The 22,763-nt window shown below is 45.4% G+C and overlaps 1 protein-coding gene across 3 annotated transcripts in view; it reads right to left on the bottom strand.

Moving 5' to 3' along the window:
* PAPPA (pappalysin 1) overlaps window positions 1-22,763 on the bottom strand; it is a 179,858-nt gene that overhangs the window by 32,767 nt on the left and 124,328 nt on the right. For all 3 annotated transcript variants that reach the window (XM_064393828.1, XM_064393829.1, XM_064393830.1), the window contains exons 13-17: window positions 21,267-21,480; window positions 11,852-12,023; window positions 5,189-5,372; window positions 2,355-2,565; window positions 1,588-1,759 (exon numbers count right to left, since the gene is read on the bottom strand). In XM_064393828.1, the coding sequence (XP_064249898.1) occupies window positions 1,588-1,759; window positions 2,355-2,565; window positions 5,189-5,372; window positions 11,852-12,023; window positions 21,267-21,480 (953 nt within the window). The remainder of the gene's footprint in view (window positions 1-1,587; window positions 1,760-2,354; window positions 2,566-5,188; window positions 5,373-11,851; window positions 12,024-21,266; window positions 21,481-22,763) is intronic.

Below are 22,763 nucleotides of genomic sequence, written 5' to 3'. Positions count from 1 at the left end.
TCTTGTGAAAACCCCTGCTGGGTTTCTTGCTTGGATGCAATGTGTATTATCACCTTATATAGCTGAGAGAGACTTAGTGGGGTTTAATCCTTAAATAATTAACACCTCTCAAGTGGTTCTGGCTTGTGCCAGGAGCCCTTGCTCTTCTTCTGTAGCCTATTTTCTGAGATATCTGAAAATACTTTTCACTGTAAATACCTTTCTCAAGATTTTATCTGCTCCTTTGCCCAAGGTGCTTTCACAGCTGAGTAGTCACTCCTCTCCCTCCCAGTGAGTAGACAGAGTTGCGTCTCTCCCTTTCCTGAGCTTACTTCATTACTGCTGTAACCCTGATTCCTCTGCTCGCTCCTCTTCATGTTCACCTCATTTAAAAGCGAACACAGGCCCGTTCCACCAGCTGTCATCGCCCTGGAGCTCACAGTTTTCCCCGCCCTGGCAGTGCTGGAACACAGCACAGGACATGCTGCCCCTCTGAGCAAGTGGTGGATGCACAAAGCCACAGCTGCTGTGTCCCAGAGCTCCCACCCGCTCTGCACCCATGCCTGCAACTTCTCATTTCACACTGCTCATAACCTCACTCCAAGACTTAAACAAGGAAAACTTTCCCAGGTGCCCTGATGTGAAACGCTGGGGCTCTGTTGTCACCATGCAGAAGGCAGGCCAGAGGACAGGGAACAGGGGCTTTTAACATGTGGAGCAGGTACCAGAGGTGTCTTTCACATAATTGCCCCTAAAGCAGCGTTGGTATCTTTTTTAAGGTCCTCAGATTCTGATCTGATGATCTGATGATCTGAATTCTGATGATATGAAACAGCCTTTGTCAGAGCACACCCTGCTCCAAGCAGTGCCTGAAGTTGCTGCAGCTTCCACATCCCCACTTTTTCTTCCAAAGCAGAGGGAGCAGCAGCACTTCTGGGAGAAGTTACTTATCTCAGAAACTATAATTACCTCTGGTGAGGAAAACTAGGCATTTCAAATAAGATAGTAGAGGCCAGACCTTCTCATATCAGTGAACACAGCTCCCAGGAAGCCAAAGGCAACACGCTGATTTGTGCCAGATGGGGATCTGACCTCTGATGCCAAATGACACCTTCACAGCCAGAAAAACTTGGAAGTTTAGAGAGAATTCACCTGAATAGTTATAATCCCTATGGTGCCAAATTATCACACGACACACAGGCATAAAATGGTAAGAACTGGAGAGAAAAAGAGAGGTAAAACAGAATGAATACATGGGATATGTATAGATAACACACATCCTACTTACTTTGATTTGTTGCTCCTGATTTTCTAGCCAGATCATAAAGCCACTGTGGCAGATTTTTCTGCCACTTACTGTCCAAAAACAGTAAGTCAGTCACTTCTAATTCTCTACAAGTAATAGTTAATACTGTTCCTACTGTCATAAATATAATATTTCCAGGCTCTCCCTCAACTTCAAATATGATTTTGCCTTCTGCATGAACCATTTCCCTGGTTTTGGAAGAGCTCAATGTCCCTTGGCCTCTCCAAGATCAGTGTCCTTAGGGAAGATATGAAAAAGCCAGACTTGTGTGGGCTGAGGTGATTTGGGTAAGGGGGACTCACCGACTGGCTGTCATCATCCTCGCACTTGATTCGGCACTCGCTGTTGAACTGGAAGCCGTTGGAGCACTGGTAGAGCCCGTGGAACTTGGAAGGTGGAGGGTCACAGGTGACAGGCACGCAGGCGCCTGGCAGCCACGTGCCATCTTGCGTGCACTGGATCTTAAAGGCTCGCCTTTTTGTGCAGAAAAAAGCAATATTTAGTGAGTGGCTGAGTCAGCTGGGAGCCTCTAAAGCCTCTGAGCTCTGCTAGCAGGTTGCAGGAGATGGGTGTGCTGGAGCTTTTAACGCTTGGGGAACAAGTTGTGAATCTGCGTCATGAGGTCTCTGAGCAAAAATAACAATTATTTGCAAAACCGACACTGAGCTGCCCAGCCTAAACTCCTCTTTTGGCCTTGGACACATCTCCCAAGAACTCAGCTTCCCAGGCTTGTGGGCTGTGGTTGGTTTGAAGTGGGTTTGTGCAGAGTCAGAAGTATACGACAGCACTAACCCTTTTCTGCAGGGTTTCAAAGGGGACTCCCCAGGTTGCATATCAAAGGGGTATTTCTAAGGTAAAGTCTGTTTTTTGAGTACTGGTCAGGATTTTTAAAGAAGCCTAAGTGAGCTGGGTACCTAAACTGACACTTCACAGCTATCTGCATGAAGGAATTGCTCCATGCTAATCCCTATGGCACACAGAGTCTGTGACAAACAACCCCTTCCCAAAATCACTGTAACTCATGGCTTTCTGAGCCAGGCTGATGGCACAGATTTAGTCTTTCACGTACTTTCTTGATTTTCTGGAGGATCCAGGGACGTGGTAACCTGGTTTGCATTTGTACTTGCAGAACGAGCCCACTTTGTGCTTGTCTTCTCGGCAGCGCGAGGTCTGGAGATCCGCGTTGGGGACGATGGAGGGTGCTCGACACATCAGCTCACACAGGGCCTCAGGAAAGGACCACAACCCATCCTCCATGCAGGTCAAGTTGCTGTTGTTTCCTGAGAAGAACAGTGAGCAAAGTTAACAACGTTCAGCAGGAATATTTTCTTTTGAAATGTTGTTACACCTGTAAGATATCAAAAGCCCCCTCAGCCGATGTGACAAATTCAACTGCATTGAGCATTCATCTGTCCTGTGCGTTCTCTCACTCTAGATGATGTCATTAAATCATTAAGGACTCTGCTTTCAGGTGACAGGCAGGCAGTGCTTATTTCAGGAAATGCTATAGCATAGGGGAAGCCACACGGGCTTTGTCATCTTTTGTATTTCTCTTCCTTATTTTGTTCCTCTCTGAAAGGAAGCTTGTTTCATACACCAACCCCCTCCTCTCCAAAGCCATGGCTTTAACAGAGGGTTTGGTGCCATCACATTCTTCATTTGGCTTCTGTGTTATATCTTTTCCCTGAATCTGTCCCTTTTATTTCAATTTGGAACCTTTTGGAGCAGCATCTGTTAGTATTAGAGTCACTACTCCAACACAATGAGGAGCCATTCTCAGCTGGGGACTCTCAGTCCTTGGGGACTACTGTGATAAATATGATTCATAATACTCATTAGAGACTCATTTTCCTCAGGAAGCTTTCTTGGCCAACACCTCAAAGGTAAAAGGTACAATAGATCTATTTGCCTCTGCTATGACCTACTTGACTTCAGAAGGTTAAGCTAAAAGTAGCCCAGTCTCAGTGTATTTTACATTCTTTGTTATTTTATACCATATGTTGAAAAGAAATAAGCTTTTCCTAAGAAACAAAGCACAGCTATGAGCCACTAACCCTTCAAAAATCCCTAATATTCCATTGAAATCCCTGAGCATTGCTGCAGGAACTCTTCTCAACCCACAAGGCATATTTTCAACAGTGAGCCCACTTCGGAGTTATCCGAAATAATACTGACAAAGTGCTAACCCCGGAGCAATGCCATCTCTCTCTGAGGGGAGGAAGAGAGCCAGGGCATGAGGCTGGAATTTAAAGAAGAAGAAAACAAAAGGCTCTGGAGGGCTCAGGAAGGTATGTGGAGGAGCCCTCCTGCCCTGCCCTCAAAGATAAGAGAAGCCACATTAAATCAGCCCTGGATTTCTCTCTCCCCTCCCCAACTGCAGATGATTGCAGAGGTATTTTGTGCAGAAGGGAGCTCTTTTCTGGAGCACCAGCATGTTCCTCTGCTCTGACTCATGCAGTAGCTCCCAGCCCAGCCGTGGTGATATCATACTTGCCACTGCAAAGCGATAAGCTGTGACATTACCAACAGTGGCTGTCATGACGTCAGTGATTGAATTAGCCATGAGTCATTCCAACACTGTTCTCCAGAAGCTTAGTGGCAACATTTATTAGTCATCAGTGATGGCTCTACACCAAACAGAGCCTTTACCTCACAGCTCAGTGTTTCTGGACAAAAGTGAAGTGATGTTACACACCAGAGCTGCAGCCCCTGATCTGGGGTTGGTTGTCATCTTTCCATCTACCCCTGCCTGAGTCATCAGCTCTTGTTGGTCATGATGACTATAATTATTTTCACCACCCGCTCAAAAATATTTAAAGCACTTAAAATGAAAAAAACCTTTTGTTGAAGATAGCCCTGTGAGTGAAGAAACAGAAAAAGGGAGGTTTTTGCTAAAAAATAGTCTTAATTTTTTCTTAACTATCCTTTGAGTAGTCATAACTTTGACTGTGTGTTGTCTGTTTTTAGTTATCTCCCATCAGAATTAAAAAGAAGTAAGCAATTTGCTTATACATGAACAAATCATCATAGCCTTTCTCTGAAATGAAGAATACTTCCCATGCCTTCCTTTTTGGGGTTTGCAATGAATCCCAGCAGAGAAGGAGATATCATGGGTCCAAAAAAAAGCTTATATTGAGTTTGTACCTGAGTTGACAACAGCAGTTACGTATATTTACAAGATGGACAAGTTCCTTCAAATTAACAATTTTCTTGTTTCCTGAGGACCAGATCAAAAAGGGAAATGTGCCAGTGAGCAGAAGAGTTGATGGTGCTGAGAAGAGGATGGGGATGTTAGCAGAAAAGTAGGAGGGAAGAATATAGAGGAGGAAAGGACAGAGGGCAGCAAGCTGTGTTATTTCTAGGGGAAAAAATAAAAGAAAAAAGGAAAACATGAAGAGTGACAAACAAGAAGAGGGCAGGAAGGTCACAGTAGAGCAAAATGAGTGTGGAAAAGAAGAAGGGTGATGGTGGATTAGAAAAAACAGTAATGGGGCTCTGTGCCATTGGGACGTGTGGCTTTTCAGTCTTCTCTTGGCTTTCCAAATACGTGGAGGAGGCATAGAAGGGGGACAGACAGTGGAAATAGACAAGGCATGGGAAAGAAGATGAGGGAGTTCAATCTGATTTATCCCCATGACTTTTCCATGTTTTGGTTGTATGGAAGCAATATTCCCTGTCATTGCTGCCTGGCCAGCTGCGATCAAGGAAAGGTCAAAGCAAGGTAATAGAGAGATGCAAAGGAACTTAACTTCTAATATAAATAAACCTTCCATTGAGTCCCATAATTCTTCCTACTTAAAATATCATGAATAACTCTAAACCAACAGCAAGAGAAACATGTATTCCTAGGAGCAGTCTGCATTAGCTGTGTCTCTCAGTCACTGCACAGACATCCCCCAATACCTTTCAGAAGAGCAGGAGGTCGGCATGTGAAGGAGCATTTCTTGCCAAAGGTGGTCCCCTCACTGCAGTTGAAGGTGGCTGGGTAGACATGGTACTGGTCTGGGACACCACAGTCCACGGGCTCACATGTCACCTGCTTGTTCCACTTCCCATCCATGCAAGTCATGGTGACGCTGGACTCCGTCTGGAAAAAGACACACGGTTACAGCCACAACAGCCAGCAAGGGAGGAATCAAAACCATTTCAAGCCTAATAGCCATAATTTTGGCTCACAAGTTAAGCACAGCCATGTCTGGTCCCTACCATCATCATTTAGACAGCAGCTACCAAACCCACCAAGGCTCATAAGGAACAGTGTCAGAGAAAGGATTTTCTGCCACCTCTGGGGCGAGACACCAAAGTGCTTGCATAGAAAGAGTGCAGCTCTACAAATAATCCAAACTCTCTTCTGGCCTCCTGAGACAAGGAGGGAACCCGCTGCTCTGCCCTGCCATTGGAAAGGAGCACAAGCCTGAGCTGTTTGGAGCTGACAGCTGTCCCCCATCCCTGTCACCTTTGTGGTGACAAAGCCACTCCAAGGGGATCCCTCTGTGCTTCCGAGTAGTCAAATTCATTTTTGGGTTTGAAGTAAAAGCCAAGCTGACATGAAGCCATTTGGGATTCTCATCCAAGGCTCTCCCGAGAGGTGTCAGTCACCCTTGGATGGGGATCTCAGGGGAAGTGCAGATACTGACAGCTGCTGCTGAGGCTGCTCTGGCAGAGTGCCCCAAGGCTCCACGCAGAACCAGGACCCTGCTGTCCTGACACCACAGACACGAATGCCTGACGGACAGACCTTCTGCAGGAGGAATTTACCATGGCCAGACCCAAGAGTGTCCTGCCCATAACTGGCACCTGGAACTTGAGAGGTTGTACACAGAGTCAGTGTCTGTGCTTTGACTTCCCCAAAGTCACTCTACCATCACAGCTACACAGAAACTAAACTTCTGTGGATCTGAGGAATAACCAAAACTGCACAGCACACTGGAATCCTGGAGTGCTAGGGGCAAAGAAGAAAAACGGGGGGAACTAAAGGAGCCACCCATCTAAAGCTAAGATGAATTTACTGAGTGACTGAAGGACAAACAGATGTTGGCAAAGAGAACAGGGTAAACAACATATCCACTTTCTAATTAAAAATGGAAAAATATTAAAAGCTAGTAGTGAAGAATCTAACTCTTCCCTTTACACCAGAATAAAGAGAGGGACAGAGGTTAAGAAATGTGAGAAACCCAAACATGAGAAGGGGAAGATGCTGGCGAGGAATCTGACCAAGCCATACAGCAGCACTCCTCTGCCTCCAGGGAATATTTTATTCAGGGCTGGTATGCTCACAGGAGATTTGCACCGCCGGCCATTGATCTGGGTTTATAAAAGGAAAGGGAATTTTTCTAGCACACATCAAAGGGACCTGGATTCCCTTTTTGCAAAAACACCCTAATGGTTTCAACAGAAGTTCAGACCTGTCTTCCTTTGATATATGGTTGCATTCAGAATGGAAAAAGCAGTCCCTGAGCTGAGAAACTGGACACTTCCCAAGTGGGCACAAAACCCCTTTGCTAGACCGTAGAGTTTATTTAAACAGGGAGCACTGCTGACGGAAAAAAATGTCTTTTCTACAAACTCAGAGTAGCACATTCTGGGATACTCAGAGCCATCAGGTGAAGGGATACTGTGTGTTCACATTCCCAATAATTTCACTTCCCAGTGGCTGTTAATTCTCTCTTTGTTGCTTATCAGAATATCTGTACCATTAAAAAGTGTATATAAAGTGTAGGCAGTTGATGTCCTGAAGATTCCAGAGTGTTGCAGTGTGATGGCTACAGGAGAAGGAACAACACAGCATATTCCCCTGTCTTGCAAACCATCAGCACTCCAGGATGAGATGCTCCAGCATCCAGCAAAGACATCCATCCATTTCCCTTTAACAGATGCTATTATCTAATAACACAGTAGCAACATAGCTGCTGGAACTTAAAACATAAACCCAAGATATTGATGTCAATAAACTCGAGCTAATGATGTCAGGGGCTATCCAAATGTTATGGAAATGACACAGGTCTTGCATAGTTTCATGTTGGATACTGGATTCATGATGAACAGAGGGAAGCTGTATCAATGGCAAGAGATTCAGCTCCAGGAATTAAGTTATTTGGTGTGGCTGTGATCTAGTTCAGGAATAAATGAGTGTTCATAGTAGCTGCTACTGGCTGCTGAAACACAGTGTGGTGCATGAGGAAGTTTCTCTAATGATAGGGTTACACATCAGTTGTACCTCTGCAGAACACCAAAGAAACAGAAACCAGAATATAACACAAAAATTTAAACAGAAGAAATATCTGTGCATGACAGTCACACTTTACAAAAGGATTGGTTTGCCCAAGTTACCACTTGTGAGAGTATTTCAGCTGCAACCCGTGGCCTTTGTTAGCAGAAAGCAGCAGGACACCAGAGCCTGCTGGAAGTGCTACAGGCCTGGGGTCCCCTCTCTTTGGGAGGGATTCCTCTCCACAGCCATACTCCCATTGTCCTTTATCTGTGCCTATGTTCTAGACCTTGATATCAAAATGTTAATAATTAGTGTCTCCACATTTTCATCTCTGGGTTTTTTTTCTTGTGGTACTTTCCCCACAAAGCCCCTAACCTAATCTGTAAGAGCTCTCTCAGACCCCTGTAGATTTTCCTCATCCTGGGAAGACCATTCCCCAGCAGAGAAGCTGTGCCTATGGAAGACCCTGGCTACTCATCTTTTCCTAGTAATTTGTTCCATGTTTGGTATGATGGAAGCTGAGTTTTTCAAGGTCAGACATAATAATGGCACATTTTAGAGCATGTCTATCATGTCATCACTTGAAGCACATGTAATTCTGCAGCAGGACACAGCAGAGAGCATTCCCTGTGATGGAGACAAAGACCAGTGGCTGTCATTGGAAGCACAGAGGACAAACCTACCACAGAAATCATTGCTCATGGCACCCACCAGCTTTTGACTTTCCCCTCTTTCAGTGTCACACCTGAGGGAGGGATCTGCAGTGCCCAGGGGCAGCACCCCTGGCTGCTGAGCAGGATCCTGTCCCTCCCCAGCTCCATGCCACACCCTGGAGGTATTTCTGATAGACTCAGCCCTTGGATCTGGTGCTGGGTCTTAGTGGCAGCCTCTGCCTTTGCAGCTCTCCCACCCGGAGCCGAGCAGGCACGTGCCTGTTTCGCCTGTCTGATCTGACAAGGTCACCCAGCTCACAGCAGCCCACATGAAGCACTTGGCTTTCTCATCTGGTTTATTAGCTGTCACTTTGGGCACTTTGTGCTGCTTTGACTGGCATCACAGCAACTGCTTCCCTTCATGTCCTGCCTTCCAAAAGAGGCTTAAGCAAGGAGGGAGGGTGGGCAAGGAGGAAAGAGGGGGGAGAGAAAAGGGGCCTCCAAAGATGCAGTGAAGAGGATGCAAACTTAAACAAATCTGGTGCCAGAAAGATTTGTTTCTTGGGACTTTTAACAGCCTGGGAGAATTCATGTCTCCTTCCTGCTGCCCAAGATCCCAGCCAGCCCCTTCTTCAAGCGATGCTTCACGTGTGAAGTTTCCTCTCTTTAAAAATGAACAGCTGTGCCCTCCCCTCTAAGTATTCTTCCACTTCTGCCCACTACTGTGCCTCTAATTGAACCCACATGAGCCGTGCTTTCTTTTCCTGGCATGATTGATGATGCCTTTGCACAACATTAGGGAGCTGCTGGGTTTTAAATAACACCTCTTGACCAGAGCAGCAGTGGTGGTGGCTTCAAGGAGAGATGACAACAAGTCACTGAATGAGCAGGGCTTTCAGTGAAGGACAAGGGGGAGGAAAGCAATGAAAGACAAAGGGGGGAAAGAGGAAGAAGACAAGAAAGAGCGATGGAGTTGTTGGGGGGATGGGAAGAAATCAGGGAGGGAGAATGAAAACATCCCCAAGATCTTCTTTGTGAGAAAGATACATGAAGGATTTTGCTCCATCACTATGCAAACCTCTTTGTTGTTGTTGTTGTAAGTCACTAAATGAGGATGAGAGAGAGCTCAAGAGTCTGTAAACAGCTCAGCTTTCTTTTTCTTTTCAAGCAGCAAACAGTTTCTGCTGCATAGCGTGCTGATGAGTTTTAGGGTTTGGTGATTTTACAGGGTTTTAACAGAATTTGGGAATGTCAATTTCTCAGAGAGGGAATGAATGAATGTTTTGCCCTAAAACTGATTAAAATGGTAGCTTCAGAAGACACAGAGTCCAGAAAGTGCAGAAACTTTTAAGAAGATTTTTCAAAGACCCTTTAGATGTAAAAGATTGATTTGAAATGTGACTTGTGCTCCTATATAACCAAGATGCTTTTGAAAAATGTCACTTTTTGTCACACTCTTTGCCCCTTTTTTTCAGTCTTTCAATGAAATAGGGAAGACAAATGTGGTTCAAATGCTAAACGAAGGTGTTTCCACTGGTCTGTGAGTCACCTTCACCAGCATGCAGTGGTTATGGGCCACTGATGGTCAGTCTGCTCTTTGAGATATTGCACCTCAGCCCAGCCTCCTTCCTACCCAAGGGTGTGAAACATCAGCATCTGCTTCCTTCCTCCTCTTCCTCAGACAGCCCCACACACTGACAGTTAAAGGAGAAAAAATGTATCCCTAGACCCTCAAATTAGTCAAACAAGTGAAAGAACCAATTAAACGGCAAAAATGAAACAAGGAACAGCTTTGTGCAAGGTTCCCCAGCCATGACAGGGGACAAAAGTCCCTCTGGCCATGGACAACTCATGTGACTCATGTGCCCTTTCTCATCCCCAAATGCTTGTGACTGGAAGAGGAACTGAAGCTGGGAAGCAAATAAGGAAGAAGCACCATGCCTTTTGATATGAGAAATCCAGACCATGGATTCTGGACTTTCTCAGATAATTCATTTCTTGTCTACATGTTCCAGAAGTTCTAGTTTGAAGCACCTGACACAAAGAAATCAAACAAGTTGACAGTGAAAGAAACTGTCTGTTCCTTTCCAGCAGATATCTGAAGCACACTTACAAAACTTTAAAAGCACGTGTTTAATGTGCTTAGAGGGTCATGGGTATCTTTAAGATGCTCCACTCCTTCCCTAATTTGAATAGTGAATGCACAGCACTGAGCAAAACAAAGCCACTGGCCTCAGGGGGTTTTATTGGTGGAAAAGACAACGAAGTGCAATAGCAGAGCAGGGTGAGAGGAAGCGTGTTGTAAGAGGCAGTGAATCACATTAGTGAGGGGTGCTAAAATCCTCTGCTCCTGTCATATGAGTCTGATCAAGGCTCTGAAACCAAACTTCTCCCAGCAAAACCATGCCCAGCTGGCCAAGCCTCCCCAAAAGGTACTGCTTGCATAAATAACACAGGGCTGGTGAAGAATGCTCAGGCTGTTTTATTTGGTTTGTGATCCCTGTGTGCTTCATGTACCCCATGTACAGATCCCTTCCAACAATTTCCTGGTTCAGCCACTCAGGCTCGTTTTGGGAACTGGTTTTCTGTTCTGTAAAAATGCTCAGCTGGAGCTGGGGTTCTGGTGCTGATGCCAATGAGGATGGAAGAGGCCCCAGCTCGCGGGGTCCTGTATTTGTTTTGTAATTGAGTTGAAAGGGTTGACTCATTCCCCTCCACTCTGTCTCCCCCCTCTGCAAGCTTATGAAGAACACAGTATTTCATAAGTACAGACAGGCTGCTGAGTGTGGCTGCCCCAGCCCCCGGCCCAGATGTGAGTGCTGCCCCAGATGTGAGTGCTGCCCCCACAACCAGGGAGAGAAGGTGCTGATGGGGGAAACCACCCCCACGTCTCACTCAGAGGATGTGGCAGTGTTAGAGATGAAGGCACAAAGTGGGGTGTCAGCTCTGCATCCCCCTGTCCCCAGCATCCTGCTCCCAGGGCCATGCTGCACGTGTATCTCATCCACCTCCCCAACACAAAGCACTTGCTTTTTTTTTTTTATGTTTAAAAAAATTGCTGGTTTTCCTCAATACCCCCTTCACTGTATGAAGATGTGCTGCTTTTGTAAGACTGGACTATTAATGCACAGATTAGAGAGGATGGGGAGAATTTCCTGCCCTGCTGGGGAGGTTTTTGGTGATTTGTTTGGAAGCAAAAGGGTTTGGGTGCTTCTTCTGCGCCCTCCATGCTCTACATGTCAGGGTGTGGTTGGAGCACATGGACTGAAACACTGCAAGGAGTTACTATGTTGTTCATCTCAATCTGAGAACTAAAAATAAGGTATTTTACCCAGAAATTGGTTGTGCAAAAACAGGAGCACCCTACTCCCAAAACACCAGCCCTTCTACTCCCTCTATTCAACCTAAACAAACGGTTTGGCTGAGTAGAACCAGTGAGATCAAACAAGGACTGAACACAAACATGGTTTTTGGTTTGAAAATTTCTAAATTAAGTGAACATCTGAGCTTTGCTAATTGCCAGAAACTCTTCCTTCAGAGAAAAAGGGCTCCTGTTCTCATGACAAGCATTTGGACAAGACCTTGTCCCAAGGCTAGGCTGCGATTTTAGCGTCTACCCTGAGTTATTCCTCAATTCCTCCACAGCTGTTTGCTCATCCTGGTCTTGTGCATCATAAAAAAAATCACCATGGCAGGACAAACCTGGCTCTTGATGAGATCATCGTCTCTGTGGATGTGCAGGATGTAGCCAGTCCTGCAGCTGACGTTGCACTGGGCGCCGCTGTCCCAGCCGGTGCCGCCGGTGCAGTTCAGCACCGCGTTCTCGATCTCCAGCCTCTGGCAGTCGGTGGCTTCGCAAGAGTAGTGGACACAGCTGGGAGGGAGACAAGGAGTGGTGGTGTTGTTATTTGATTATTTCAATCCATTCCACAAGAGCAGGGTCTGAGTGACAGACTTTGGTCAGAGAGTTCAGAGCCCAGCTCAGGAAAGGGCTCCACAGCCTCTTGGTGCATGTCCTGAAGGACAGAGGCAGTGGGCACAGTGGTGACAATGACAGCAAATTACAGGTTTTATAGCAAAAGGGAAGAGCCTGCCAATTCTGCAGAAGTACCTTCTGTTCTGCAATATTCAACTGCACTATGGTCTCCCTACTCCTGTATTAATGTCCATTTTTCCATCCATCCATCCATCCATCCATCCATCCATCCATCCATCCATCCATCCATCCATCCCTCCCTCCCTCCCTCCCTCCCTCCCGTGAAAACACTCCCTCCAAGAGCAGTCCTCATGACCCATCCAATTTTAAATCTGCTGAATCCATGAGTGCTGATATTGGCAGTGATAAGTGGGCACATGTGAGGAGGGGTTTCTGTGATAGACACTCTTATCTTTGAGAAGCTCGATTGAAATCATCACATTCATTTTATTCCACTTCACAAGGAACACCAAACATCAACTGTGTAGCTGTGTTGATAAGCCCTTATCAAACTCAGCAGCATGCTGTCATTTCAGATCTCTCCAGTTGCTCTCCTGCCATCCATAAAATCTTTCCCCCATGGAAACTGTCTGTTCTCCCTCTGGAAAATTATTGTAACATTTAGCACAACTTGCAAAAAGAGATTTTTGTTTATTTTTTATATACACTGAGATGTCTGATTAACACAAAATCTTCCACCATCTCTGATGATCTGAGTCAAACATTATAGCACATCTTCAAATGTGAATATGGGCTAGTTCCTCAATGAAAAGCAATGAAAATGTTGAGGGTCTTAAAGAATGAGGGGAGATTTAGACTAGAGAGAGGGAAGAAATATTTTTACAATGAGGCTGGTAAAACGCTGACACAGGTTTCCCAGAGATGCTCCATCCCTGGAAAAATTCATGGCCAGGATGGACAGGGCTCTGAGCAATCACATCTAAAGGTGTCTCTGTTTACTGCAGATGACCTTTAAAGGTCCCTTCAACACAAACCATTCCATAATTCTATGTGCAAAATGTTTCTGGAATAAAGATGAAATTTCTGGGATAAGGATCCCTACAAGGTGATATTTCTGTGATGAAATTAAAAATTAATTTAATTTTAATACAGTTAAATTTGTTCTGAGGAGGGAAAACGTTAACTTATTTCACTATCTGCTTATTTAGGGAAGAACCTGAAAGGGAAAATTATAGAAAGAAGGGAAAGCAATACATCAATATACATATTTTGAAATAGATTACAAGCAGTTATTCCTGTCTACAGAAAAAAAGGGTTAACAGCCACTAAAGCCCTGTTCAGCTTAGTAAGCCCTGACTTAGCATGTGCATGGTGTTTTGCTGTGTTCAAAGCACTGTGCAGACATTATCTAATTAATTTTTGTGACACCCCTGCAAGACACCTGGGCTGGTATTGTTATCCCCATGTTACTGATAGAGAGGCACATCTGCACATGTCTCTACTGTGCTCTAGATCAGATTAAATGACAGTATTTTTGTACCTGCACAACTCTGTCCCTCACTAGTGCTATATGGGAAGTGCCCACTGCTTGTAATTTAAGGTTGATTGTTCAGTGTTGGCCTTTCCCTGGAGTATGATGAGCCATAAACAATTCCTACATTCAGAAGTATTTTATTTCCTCATGGTGCACAAAGCATCACTGCTGACAGAGCTGAGGAAGGAGAATTCCACCTCTGTGTTGGCCAACTCCATACCCTTGTATGCAACAAACCCCTGGCTATCAGCACAGCTGTGATGTTCATCACATCTGCAGGTTGGATGATCTCTGCCAGAGCTGGCCTATCCAGGGTGATCCTGCTTTTAGGAGGATCCCCACCCACTAACCAAGGATTTCACAGATTTCCAGTCACTGCATCTCACAGCCTGGCATACAGATTTAAACTGCCATGGGTTTAACCCTGTAAGGATCAACAAGGCTGTGGTTGGAGCAGCAGCAGATCAAGTGAGCAGCACATCCTTGTGCCCAGGTGGCCATCACCAGAGAAACAAGGTGAGGAGAACAGCCAGGTGCTAGTTCCTGGCAAATGCCCAACACTAATCAGCTGGGGGTGTGAACACAGGCTTTACACACCATGAGCCTCACACCCTGTGGGTCCCCAAGCAGAGCAGGACCTTACCAACCCCTTCCTAACCCTACCAACCTCATGGTCCTGTTGTTTGAGTAAGACCTCAGCTGACATCAGCGATAACATCTGATGCTGGATGTTGAGTGAGAGTGTAAATGGTGGAATGATGCTTTGTGGAACCCTCCCTCTTACACATCCCAGTTAGACTGGCCCATGAGGGCCAACTCTCACTTTGCTGCCTTCCATTTCTCAGATGGTGAGGCAGCAGCATGAGTGTCTCCTGTGCCAGGGCTGCAGTGCTGAGGAAGTTGACTCACTTGGGAAAAAAAAGAGCAGTATTGCCAAGCCACTTTCAGAAACACAGACTGCAAACCTCGACTGCCCATTGCAAAACTGCCTCAAAATCTGAAAGCCTTCTTCAAAGTTGGAAAAATAAATTAAAAAAAAAAGCAGACTTCTTTAATCTAATACTTATGTGAATTAGTGGAGCACTGAATTCAGATTTGAATGGCTTCAGAGGGAAGGATGAGCCCAAGAAAACCCTTGTAATTTGCACAGAGGGAAATCTGAAGCAACGTCACCACAGCCAGTGGCATCGCTTTTCATTTCCATCAATGTAAAGGAGAAAAATAATCTGGTTTCTGGAGTTCAGATCAGGACACCAGATGAGCAAGCCTGGGCTTAGAAGTCCTACAGAACTGAAACGCCACAGACAAAGGCATTAAGAAACCCTTATTGTGATGTTCTTCTTTCTGTTTACAAGTCCCCTTGTGGTCTTCTGAAATGGCCAGGGAACATTTTTAGCCATCCCCTCCAGGCTCCAGATTATGCCTTGGTTAGCAGATCATCTGGGCAGCTCTCTCTGTCTGTAACTCTATATGAATGACTTCAGTGACAAACAATACAACCATTCACTTTTTGTAAAAAAACAACCACTGCCACCAAATGTTTCTAATTTAAATATTTCTGGTTCTCTAGCTACTGGTTCCAATTTGGTATCAGCTACTGTCAGCCATAAATCCCAATGAATTTTGAAGTCATGATCCTGAATTGAGCTCTGCAAATGCAGAATTAGGAAGGAGAAATTAATATCTCCAAGTAGGAAGTTTGTAGACAAAGAACCCATCACATCCATTTGTGGATTACAGAAGCTCTTGCATGGGTACTGCCATTTAGCAGTGGTCAGTCATCACATGTTCCAGAAAATGTGCATTCCTCAGGAAAGAAACAATATAATGGCATCTGAGAATGAAATCACTTCAGCTTTAACTCATGTTGACTCCTGGCATAGGACAGTTTATCCCATTTTCTTGCAGTCAAAATCACATGACTTCATCAAAACTGCCAATTTCAAATCGTCCCTGCTCTATTCTAACTCCCAAAAATCCTTACCAGAGTACAAAATAGTCTGGAGCAAAGCTACACAAAGGACCCAAGGAGCACTCTAACGATTTACTTGAACAAGTGTTGGTGCCTGGGACATTCCCTGACAAGTGTTTATTTCACTAGGTCCCCTTCAGGATCCACTTGTTCCTCTTCTTTCCCTGGCGGTGTACAATTCCTAAAACAACATCTTCACACTGAGGTGAGTGCAAAGAGTAGTGGATTTCTTGCACACATTTTCCATTGCATGTTCAAAACAGATCAAGGAAGGATGTTTCAATGACGTAAAAAGCCCTGGACTGAGTTAGCTTCACATGTAGGCTGAAGTTCTGAGCCAGTTGTTACTTGATTCAAATCCATTCTGCCCATCCCAAATCTAAATGAGCTCAGTCATTAGGCTCTAAATCTGTATTTCTCTGTGCCAATATTGGCCCCAATTCAGCAAGGCACTTAAATATGTGCTTAACTTCAAAAGCACAGTTAAGTCCCACTGATAGATTTGACTACAGGGGGATGTAAGCAAATAGCTCAGGGCTTTGCTAAATTGGAGCTTTAGTGACACAATCCTAGAAACATTTGTATTTTAACATGTTTATAGAAAATTATAACAATTAAGTGGAGTTCTTCCTTCCTCACATAAAAACAATTCAGGACTTCCTCTTTCAAAAAGCTTACAGCAGCCAAACTTTCTTTTCCTAACCTCAAGGTTAGGAAAAGAAGGTCAAGCGCTTTTCCAAGAACTCATCTTAACATGGTGCCTTAATTATTTGTTTCCTCTGTGATGGTTCTGGACACATATCGAAGCTCAGGTGAGCTTAAAAGCTCATGGTGGGTACTTTTTAGGAGAAGGGCTACAACATAATCTCTTGGACCAAGCAAAAAACTCCCTTTTCCACATTCTGGGCCAGCCTGGGCTGCAGATCTGAAGTGCAATTTGGTTTTGTCCTATGCCACTATCCACACAACTCACATACATGTTGCCTTCTGAGGGTTTTTCTAACATATTTATCCTTATAATGGGTTTGTGTTCTCCTCTCTAGAGGTTACTCTAAAGGCAAGAGCAGGCTCTTTCTCTCTACATATATGTAGAGGCTGCTAGCCATATTTCTTGTCATAGAAATTTAAAAAGAAATAGAACTGAAAATGTGACAATGTCTTCTTCAGTCTTCAGCTAAAGCACATTGTCTCCTTGTATTACTACAAAATCTTGAATATCTATCCAAATCCATGGGTCTGGATGGGGACTGGTGAACCTGTGCTAACTGGAAGAAGGATCAAGCTCTTTCTTAAAAAGGTGTTTGCCTTCAAACTTCATCCATTACAGCAAAAACATGAGTGGTGTCACCCATGGTCCCTTCAGTGATGTCCCCTCAGTACTGCTGGGTTTGACTCTGACAGCGATCCCAGCAAACCCCTATTTCAAACTGAAAGGGTCAAATTGAAGCTAAACCCAGAGGTTTACAGAAAACCCTTTCTCCAGCCCAAGGTAAGCCCAAGAGAAAGGAGAGGCATGAGCCAGCACGTCCCCCTCACTGTCCCCATCACTGGCAGGGCAAGTTCTCCTTGGGGACGGGCTCTGCCTCCAGGCTGCCTGCACCCTGCGGTGTGAGCTGCTCCTGCCAGGGGGGTCCATATTGAACTGATAAAGCTCTCAAAGCCCCATCACTCTGCCAGCTTGGAAGTGGGACTGTGTCCCTGGGTGTCAGCAGCCCCACAGGTCTCCCTGCCAGAGTCTGTCCAGGCAAACAAAGAAAATGCATTGCCTTCCACTTTAATAAAAGCCAAATGATGCCGTTTGCCAATTACCAAAACGGGGCGAAGGTTAAAAACCCATTGAATTATAACACATGTCACGGACCAAAGCTTCTATGATTAACAGTTCTGTGAGAAATTCATTAATTTCACCCGAAGCAAGCTGACAGAGATTGTGCTTAATGACAGAATGCAGGGCAGGGGAAAGGCGGCCGAACGGAGAAAGAGAAAGCTGCATTAATTCACAACAAAAAGAGATGAGGAAACCCTTTTTTCCCCCTTATGAAAAGGGAAAAAAAAAAAATAACCAGAGTTGTAAAGAGCGGTTGCATTTGCTCTGCTGCTGAAGATTTATCTTCATCATTTCTTGTTGGGGTAGCTGACAGCAGGCGAGAACAAGACAAAGAGAAGAGCTGGAGTGGGCTAAGAGTCCCTGGGGCTTGTTTGGGGCAGCAAAGGGTGCAGCTCAAAGGGAACCTCTCCACAGAGGCCAGAGCAGGTGATGATGTGGTGGCCAGGGGTGGGTCTTGGTCTACAGTGTCAAACACCCTGATATGCACACTTAGAGAGGGAGGAAAACACAAGATCTCCCCTGCAGAAGCAATTTTGAAGCTGTAGCAGTGAGGCTGTGCCAAGGTTTAGCCAGAGAAAGCAAAGGAAAATCTTTTTGCTACACTCATTAGAAAGCACGAGGTGGTGACAATGTGAGGCAAGAAGACTGGAGAGCAGTGGGTGCCAGGGGGGACCTGTCTTCCCTATGAACACAGAGTTAATGGTGGATTGGGATGATGGAAACTCCTGAAATGCACAGCTCTGACAGCTGGACTGGGTGAATTGGGTGAATTGGGCTTTCCTGTCTGCAGTTTGCAGGAGAGGAACAGTGGCACCAGAAGGGGTGGTGGAAGAGACAGGTCTGGGGACCATGGCAGGGAAGTGCCACCAAGGAAAAGCAGCACTTCCCAGGAACTGCCTTCCCAGGGATGGGTGACCCACAGCTGACATTTCCTACCCAGTGAAAAAGACAAAAACCTGATTTTAGAGGAACCACTGTCAAAGGCAGCCACAGCACATCAAGCCTTCTCGCTGCTCGAGTGACTGGTGGGTGGGAAATTACACCTCTGCTTCTGCACACCCAATTTCACTGTCCACTGCATGAGGCTACACAGGAAACAGTAAAAGTATAATAATTCGAGCTATAAAGCACAAGAGAAGAACTAACCAGGCCATTATATCTGGTCTAAGGATGCAATGTGGAAATAAAGAGTGTCATTTTTACAGCACATCTCCAGCAGTGAGGTAAACTTCTGCTGAAAACAAAAAAAAGAGCCTGTAGTCACTGGCAGCAGAAAAAAACAACTGGAAGAATAAATTTGGAAAGGACAGAGTAGGAATTTTCAAACTATAAATGTCTTCAGGAGTATGGAATGTATTTTCAAAACAACTAAAGATGACTGAGGACAACTACCTATAAAGTCCAATTGGACTTTTAGATTTAAGCCCATTTTTCTCTAAAATACTAACTATAATACATATTTTAAGAAAGAAGAGTAAGTGCATGTTTTATTTTCAGTCATTAAGTTGTCACTAGCCCTTGGGAGGGATCTATTCACCCTCAAAATAAAAACTGTGTTAACTTTTAAAGGACAATATATTTCTTTTCTCTCACAATTTTAAAATCTGCACACTTGCCTAGAAATATCTGTATCTGGCTATAAATCCTCTCCAAGCAAAATAATTCTCCTTGAAATAGAGAAATAATACCTCTTATAGAGAGAAGCCAAAAAGCAGGCAAAAATATCCATGTTGACCTAAGGAAAATGAAAGGGGTAAAATTGATGATCACACATAGGAAGACAAGTTCCTTTAAAAATTCATTAAACACCTTAAAAATCATATTAGGCAAATGCAACCAGTGGGGAAAGGGAGAAGGGAAAGATGGGCAGTGTGGAACTGGCACCTCAAGGGAATCTGATGGGCAGACTGTGAGCAGGGAAGGCAGAAGAGCCACATCCAGCCTCTGAGCTGGTTAAGAAATCATTTTAAAAATCTATCTTTCTCTATTCTTCCTGGATTGGGTAAAATAACCAAGGAAAAAGACAGCAGGTGACAGCAAAGGTGTCACCTATTTCCTGGCTGCAAAGCTTAATGCGCAACGTTTTCTACATTTTGGGTACCTGAATTGCTTTGAGTTTTTTGTACAGGAGAAAACAGACCTGGCCACCCCAAATGATCCCAGCACAAGGCAAACTGGGACTGACTCTCCACTGAAGCACTGTCATCAGTGGAAACAATTCCACTGATTTCAATTGCCTTTGGACCAGGGCTTTACTTTGGAGAGTTTCTAGTTCCCTGTCAGACATGGGGAATGTATGATCAATCCAGTGCTGGAACCTCCAAGACCTAAAACATTACTTTGAAAGAGTGAGGCTCAGATGGGGGTTTGGGAGAGCAGGGGGCTGAGAGGGTTCAGTGCATCCCCAAAAAAAAATGATACCAAAAAATCAAGAAGAAACATAAGAGGCAAAAGGCGGGTGATTCCTCCTCGAGGGATTTCTAAAGGTTGGGCTGCTGGGCTGCAGAGGCTCACTGAAGCTTTGCCTAAGGGGGATGAATTTTTTATTAAGGAAATAACTTTCCAAACACAGAGCACTTCTAGTTCAATAAGTGAACAAATGGTTCAATTCCTACTGAAAACTTGAGAGGGCAGTGAAATGTGGCCCTGTGTCTCAGTCCTCCTGAGCTCCCTGTTGCTTCTCACCCTCTCCTTCCAGTGGGGTTTTCTTGCCCTTTTTCTGTCCTGCTTTGGCGCTGGGATTTGGCCACACTTCCACCACTAGACTTCTCATCTGAAACTTGATCCTGCTGTCTTTGGGCCTCTGAATTTATACAACCTATTGCACACAACGATCAGACGCTTTGAATCTAGGTCAGAACACACTGACTGGATTGATTTAGCTATAGATATACTCCTTTTTTTAATTTTATTTTCCCTTCCCTCTCCCCCTTCTCACTCTCCCGCCTTTCCTGGAATAAAAGCAGGTCCTCAAAACAAGCCAGAACATTATCAAAAAACCTGACAGCTTGCTTAGGAGGCTGAGCAGAGGTTTGCTGGGATATGCAACTAGTTTTACTATTGCTGCCGCTATGGTATGACAACTGCTCACAACTTTGAACTCACAAAGGAAGGAAAAAAAATATTCTTTCAGGGGTTTTGCTAAATTCTCTCCTCTTCTTTTCACTGCCTCGCTGAAAGGATCCATGAAGCTGCTGCACCAGAGGCCATGAAAGGTCACAATCTCTGTGGGATGCTGTAAAGCAGAGACTGAGAGGGGTTGGTGGTGATCTATTGATGTGTCTGTAATAACAACAAGAATAAAACGGTAGCCATAAACCTTTCATCCTGGGGGGTCCCACAGAGCTTTTCAGAATGGGGGTCGGATCCAGAGAGGTGCTGAGGGCCTCACCCAGCCATAAAAGCACAGCAGATGCTGATGGCCAGGGCTGAGCACCTGGTAGGATCCAGCCCCTCCAGGGCACAGGCGTCACTCTGTGTCCTCGTGGTCCCTTCCCTGGGAGGTCCCTGGCACTCTGGCAGCACAACGGGGCTCAGACTGAACTGCTGTGTGAGTGGCCAACACCACACCAAGCTGGGGAATGTGTGCAGAGCGAACTGGCCCCAGTTCCAGGCTTGGCATAAAGGAGGGAGGAGAAAGGAAGAGGAAATAATTCACTAACAGCATCCCATGCGGGTTAAATGTCCCATCCATCCTGATCAATGAGAACACTGCCGGGTTTTTACCCGTGACACAAAGGGGTCAGCAGGGTTCAGCTGCTGTGCCCCTCCTGCCTCCTCCCCAGCCCCAGCAGGCGCTGGGGGTAGTGGGTGTGAGGCAGAGGGAAGCAGGGCTGACACGCTCACCTCTGCTCCGCAGGGCTGTAGGTCTGTCCTTGCTGGCAGCTGCTGATGGTGATGGGGTCGAAGTTGTGGAAGGAACGCAGGGCCACCCCAGAGATGGCCACAAACTGGGAGCTGAAGCTAATGAGGACAGCCTGGGTGTGATAAAAAGGGTGACTGAGGTCATGGATGACGGGGATAATCAGGGGATTGTTCCTGCAGCTCAGGACGTGGACACCTGCCAGAGGAGAGACAAGATCAGAGGAAGGGTCAGGCTTAACACAATTGCTTCCCGAAGCCGTGGCCACTTCAGAGGCATTTCACCCAGAGGAATGGCCCTATAGAGCTGAAAAGTTATGGTAAGCTGCCTGGAGGGGCTTCCCAAATGGCTGCAGAGAGCTTAGCAGAGAAGCAGATCCCTCCAGACAGCTGAAGAAAGGCTGCCATTCTCTCCGCGAGCGCGGCAGGCCCTCGGAGCCGCTCCTTTAGACCACAGCTACGTTTCTATTGTGCTCTGGTAAATCAGGAGCAACCAGCACGGGGGAAGCAGAGTCACACCATTGTAAAACGGGTCCTGGAGGACACTTGGAGCCTTTATATGCAGGATCAAACGGTGCCGGCAGGCTGGGGGGCTTTGTGCACCAGGGCCGGGGCGGCAGCAGCTTGTTTGGAGCTGTGCATGTCATTAGCGCTCAGTGTAAAACTTCTTTTTGCATGAGTTTTCCACTAAATTTGCCCAGATTTGATTTTTTTTCTTCAGTAGTTTTGAGCCTAAGGGTATCTTGCTCTTTGCAACAAAAGGCAGATTTGGTCCTGGAGATAAAAATGGGGGTGATGGAGCCACTGAGGATTTTACAGGTGATGTCTCTCGAGAAGAAAATAATTGTGTTCTGGGGAAGTAAAAGTATCTTAAGGTTGCAGTGCACAGAAACACCAGAGAGGTGGCAAGGAGACTCCTGAGTCCCTTTTGTCCAGTGGATAAGGCACTCAGTGACAGCTGGGGAGAAATTCCCACTTTCAGGTAGAAGCAACCTGAATTCAAATGGGCCAAACCCATCTCAGGAGGAAGGCAGAGGACGGACAGCTGTCGGCTGCCCTCAAAATCCATTAATTGAGATTCATGGCCTGCTGGCTGCCTGCAAGGCTCTGCCTCCACAGCTCCATGGCATCACTCCGAGGATCAGCTTGGCTCCAGATCCATTTGCTTCACTGGAGCTCCCCCAGCAATGGCTTTGGCCCAGACCCCTTGGCTACCCTGATACACTTACAAATTTGAAAATAAAATAAATTCTATTTGCATGTTTAACTGGCTCAGGGATTTCTGTTATTATTTTTTTTCCCCAGTTCATATTTCTTGACTCAAAAGGAAAGGAATAAAAAGGCTTTCATTTTTCTCCTTAGAAAGTGATTTCCTGTGAATTAAGACACGCTCTTCAAACATCTATCTCCCACCCTCTACTTAAAAAAATCTTCCTGCAATAAAAAAAAATAAATATATATATATATATATAAAAGCAAGTC

Source organism: Passer domesticus, chromosome 18, assembly GCF_036417665.1.
Source record: "Passer domesticus isolate bPasDom1 chromosome 18, bPasDom1.hap1, whole genome shotgun sequence".
In the NCBI taxonomy this organism is placed as follows: domain Eukaryota; kingdom Metazoa; phylum Chordata; class Aves; order Passeriformes; family Passeridae; genus Passer; species Passer domesticus.
Note: the sequence above shows the minus strand (reverse complement) of the source record. Positions and strands in the feature narration are given on the sequence as shown.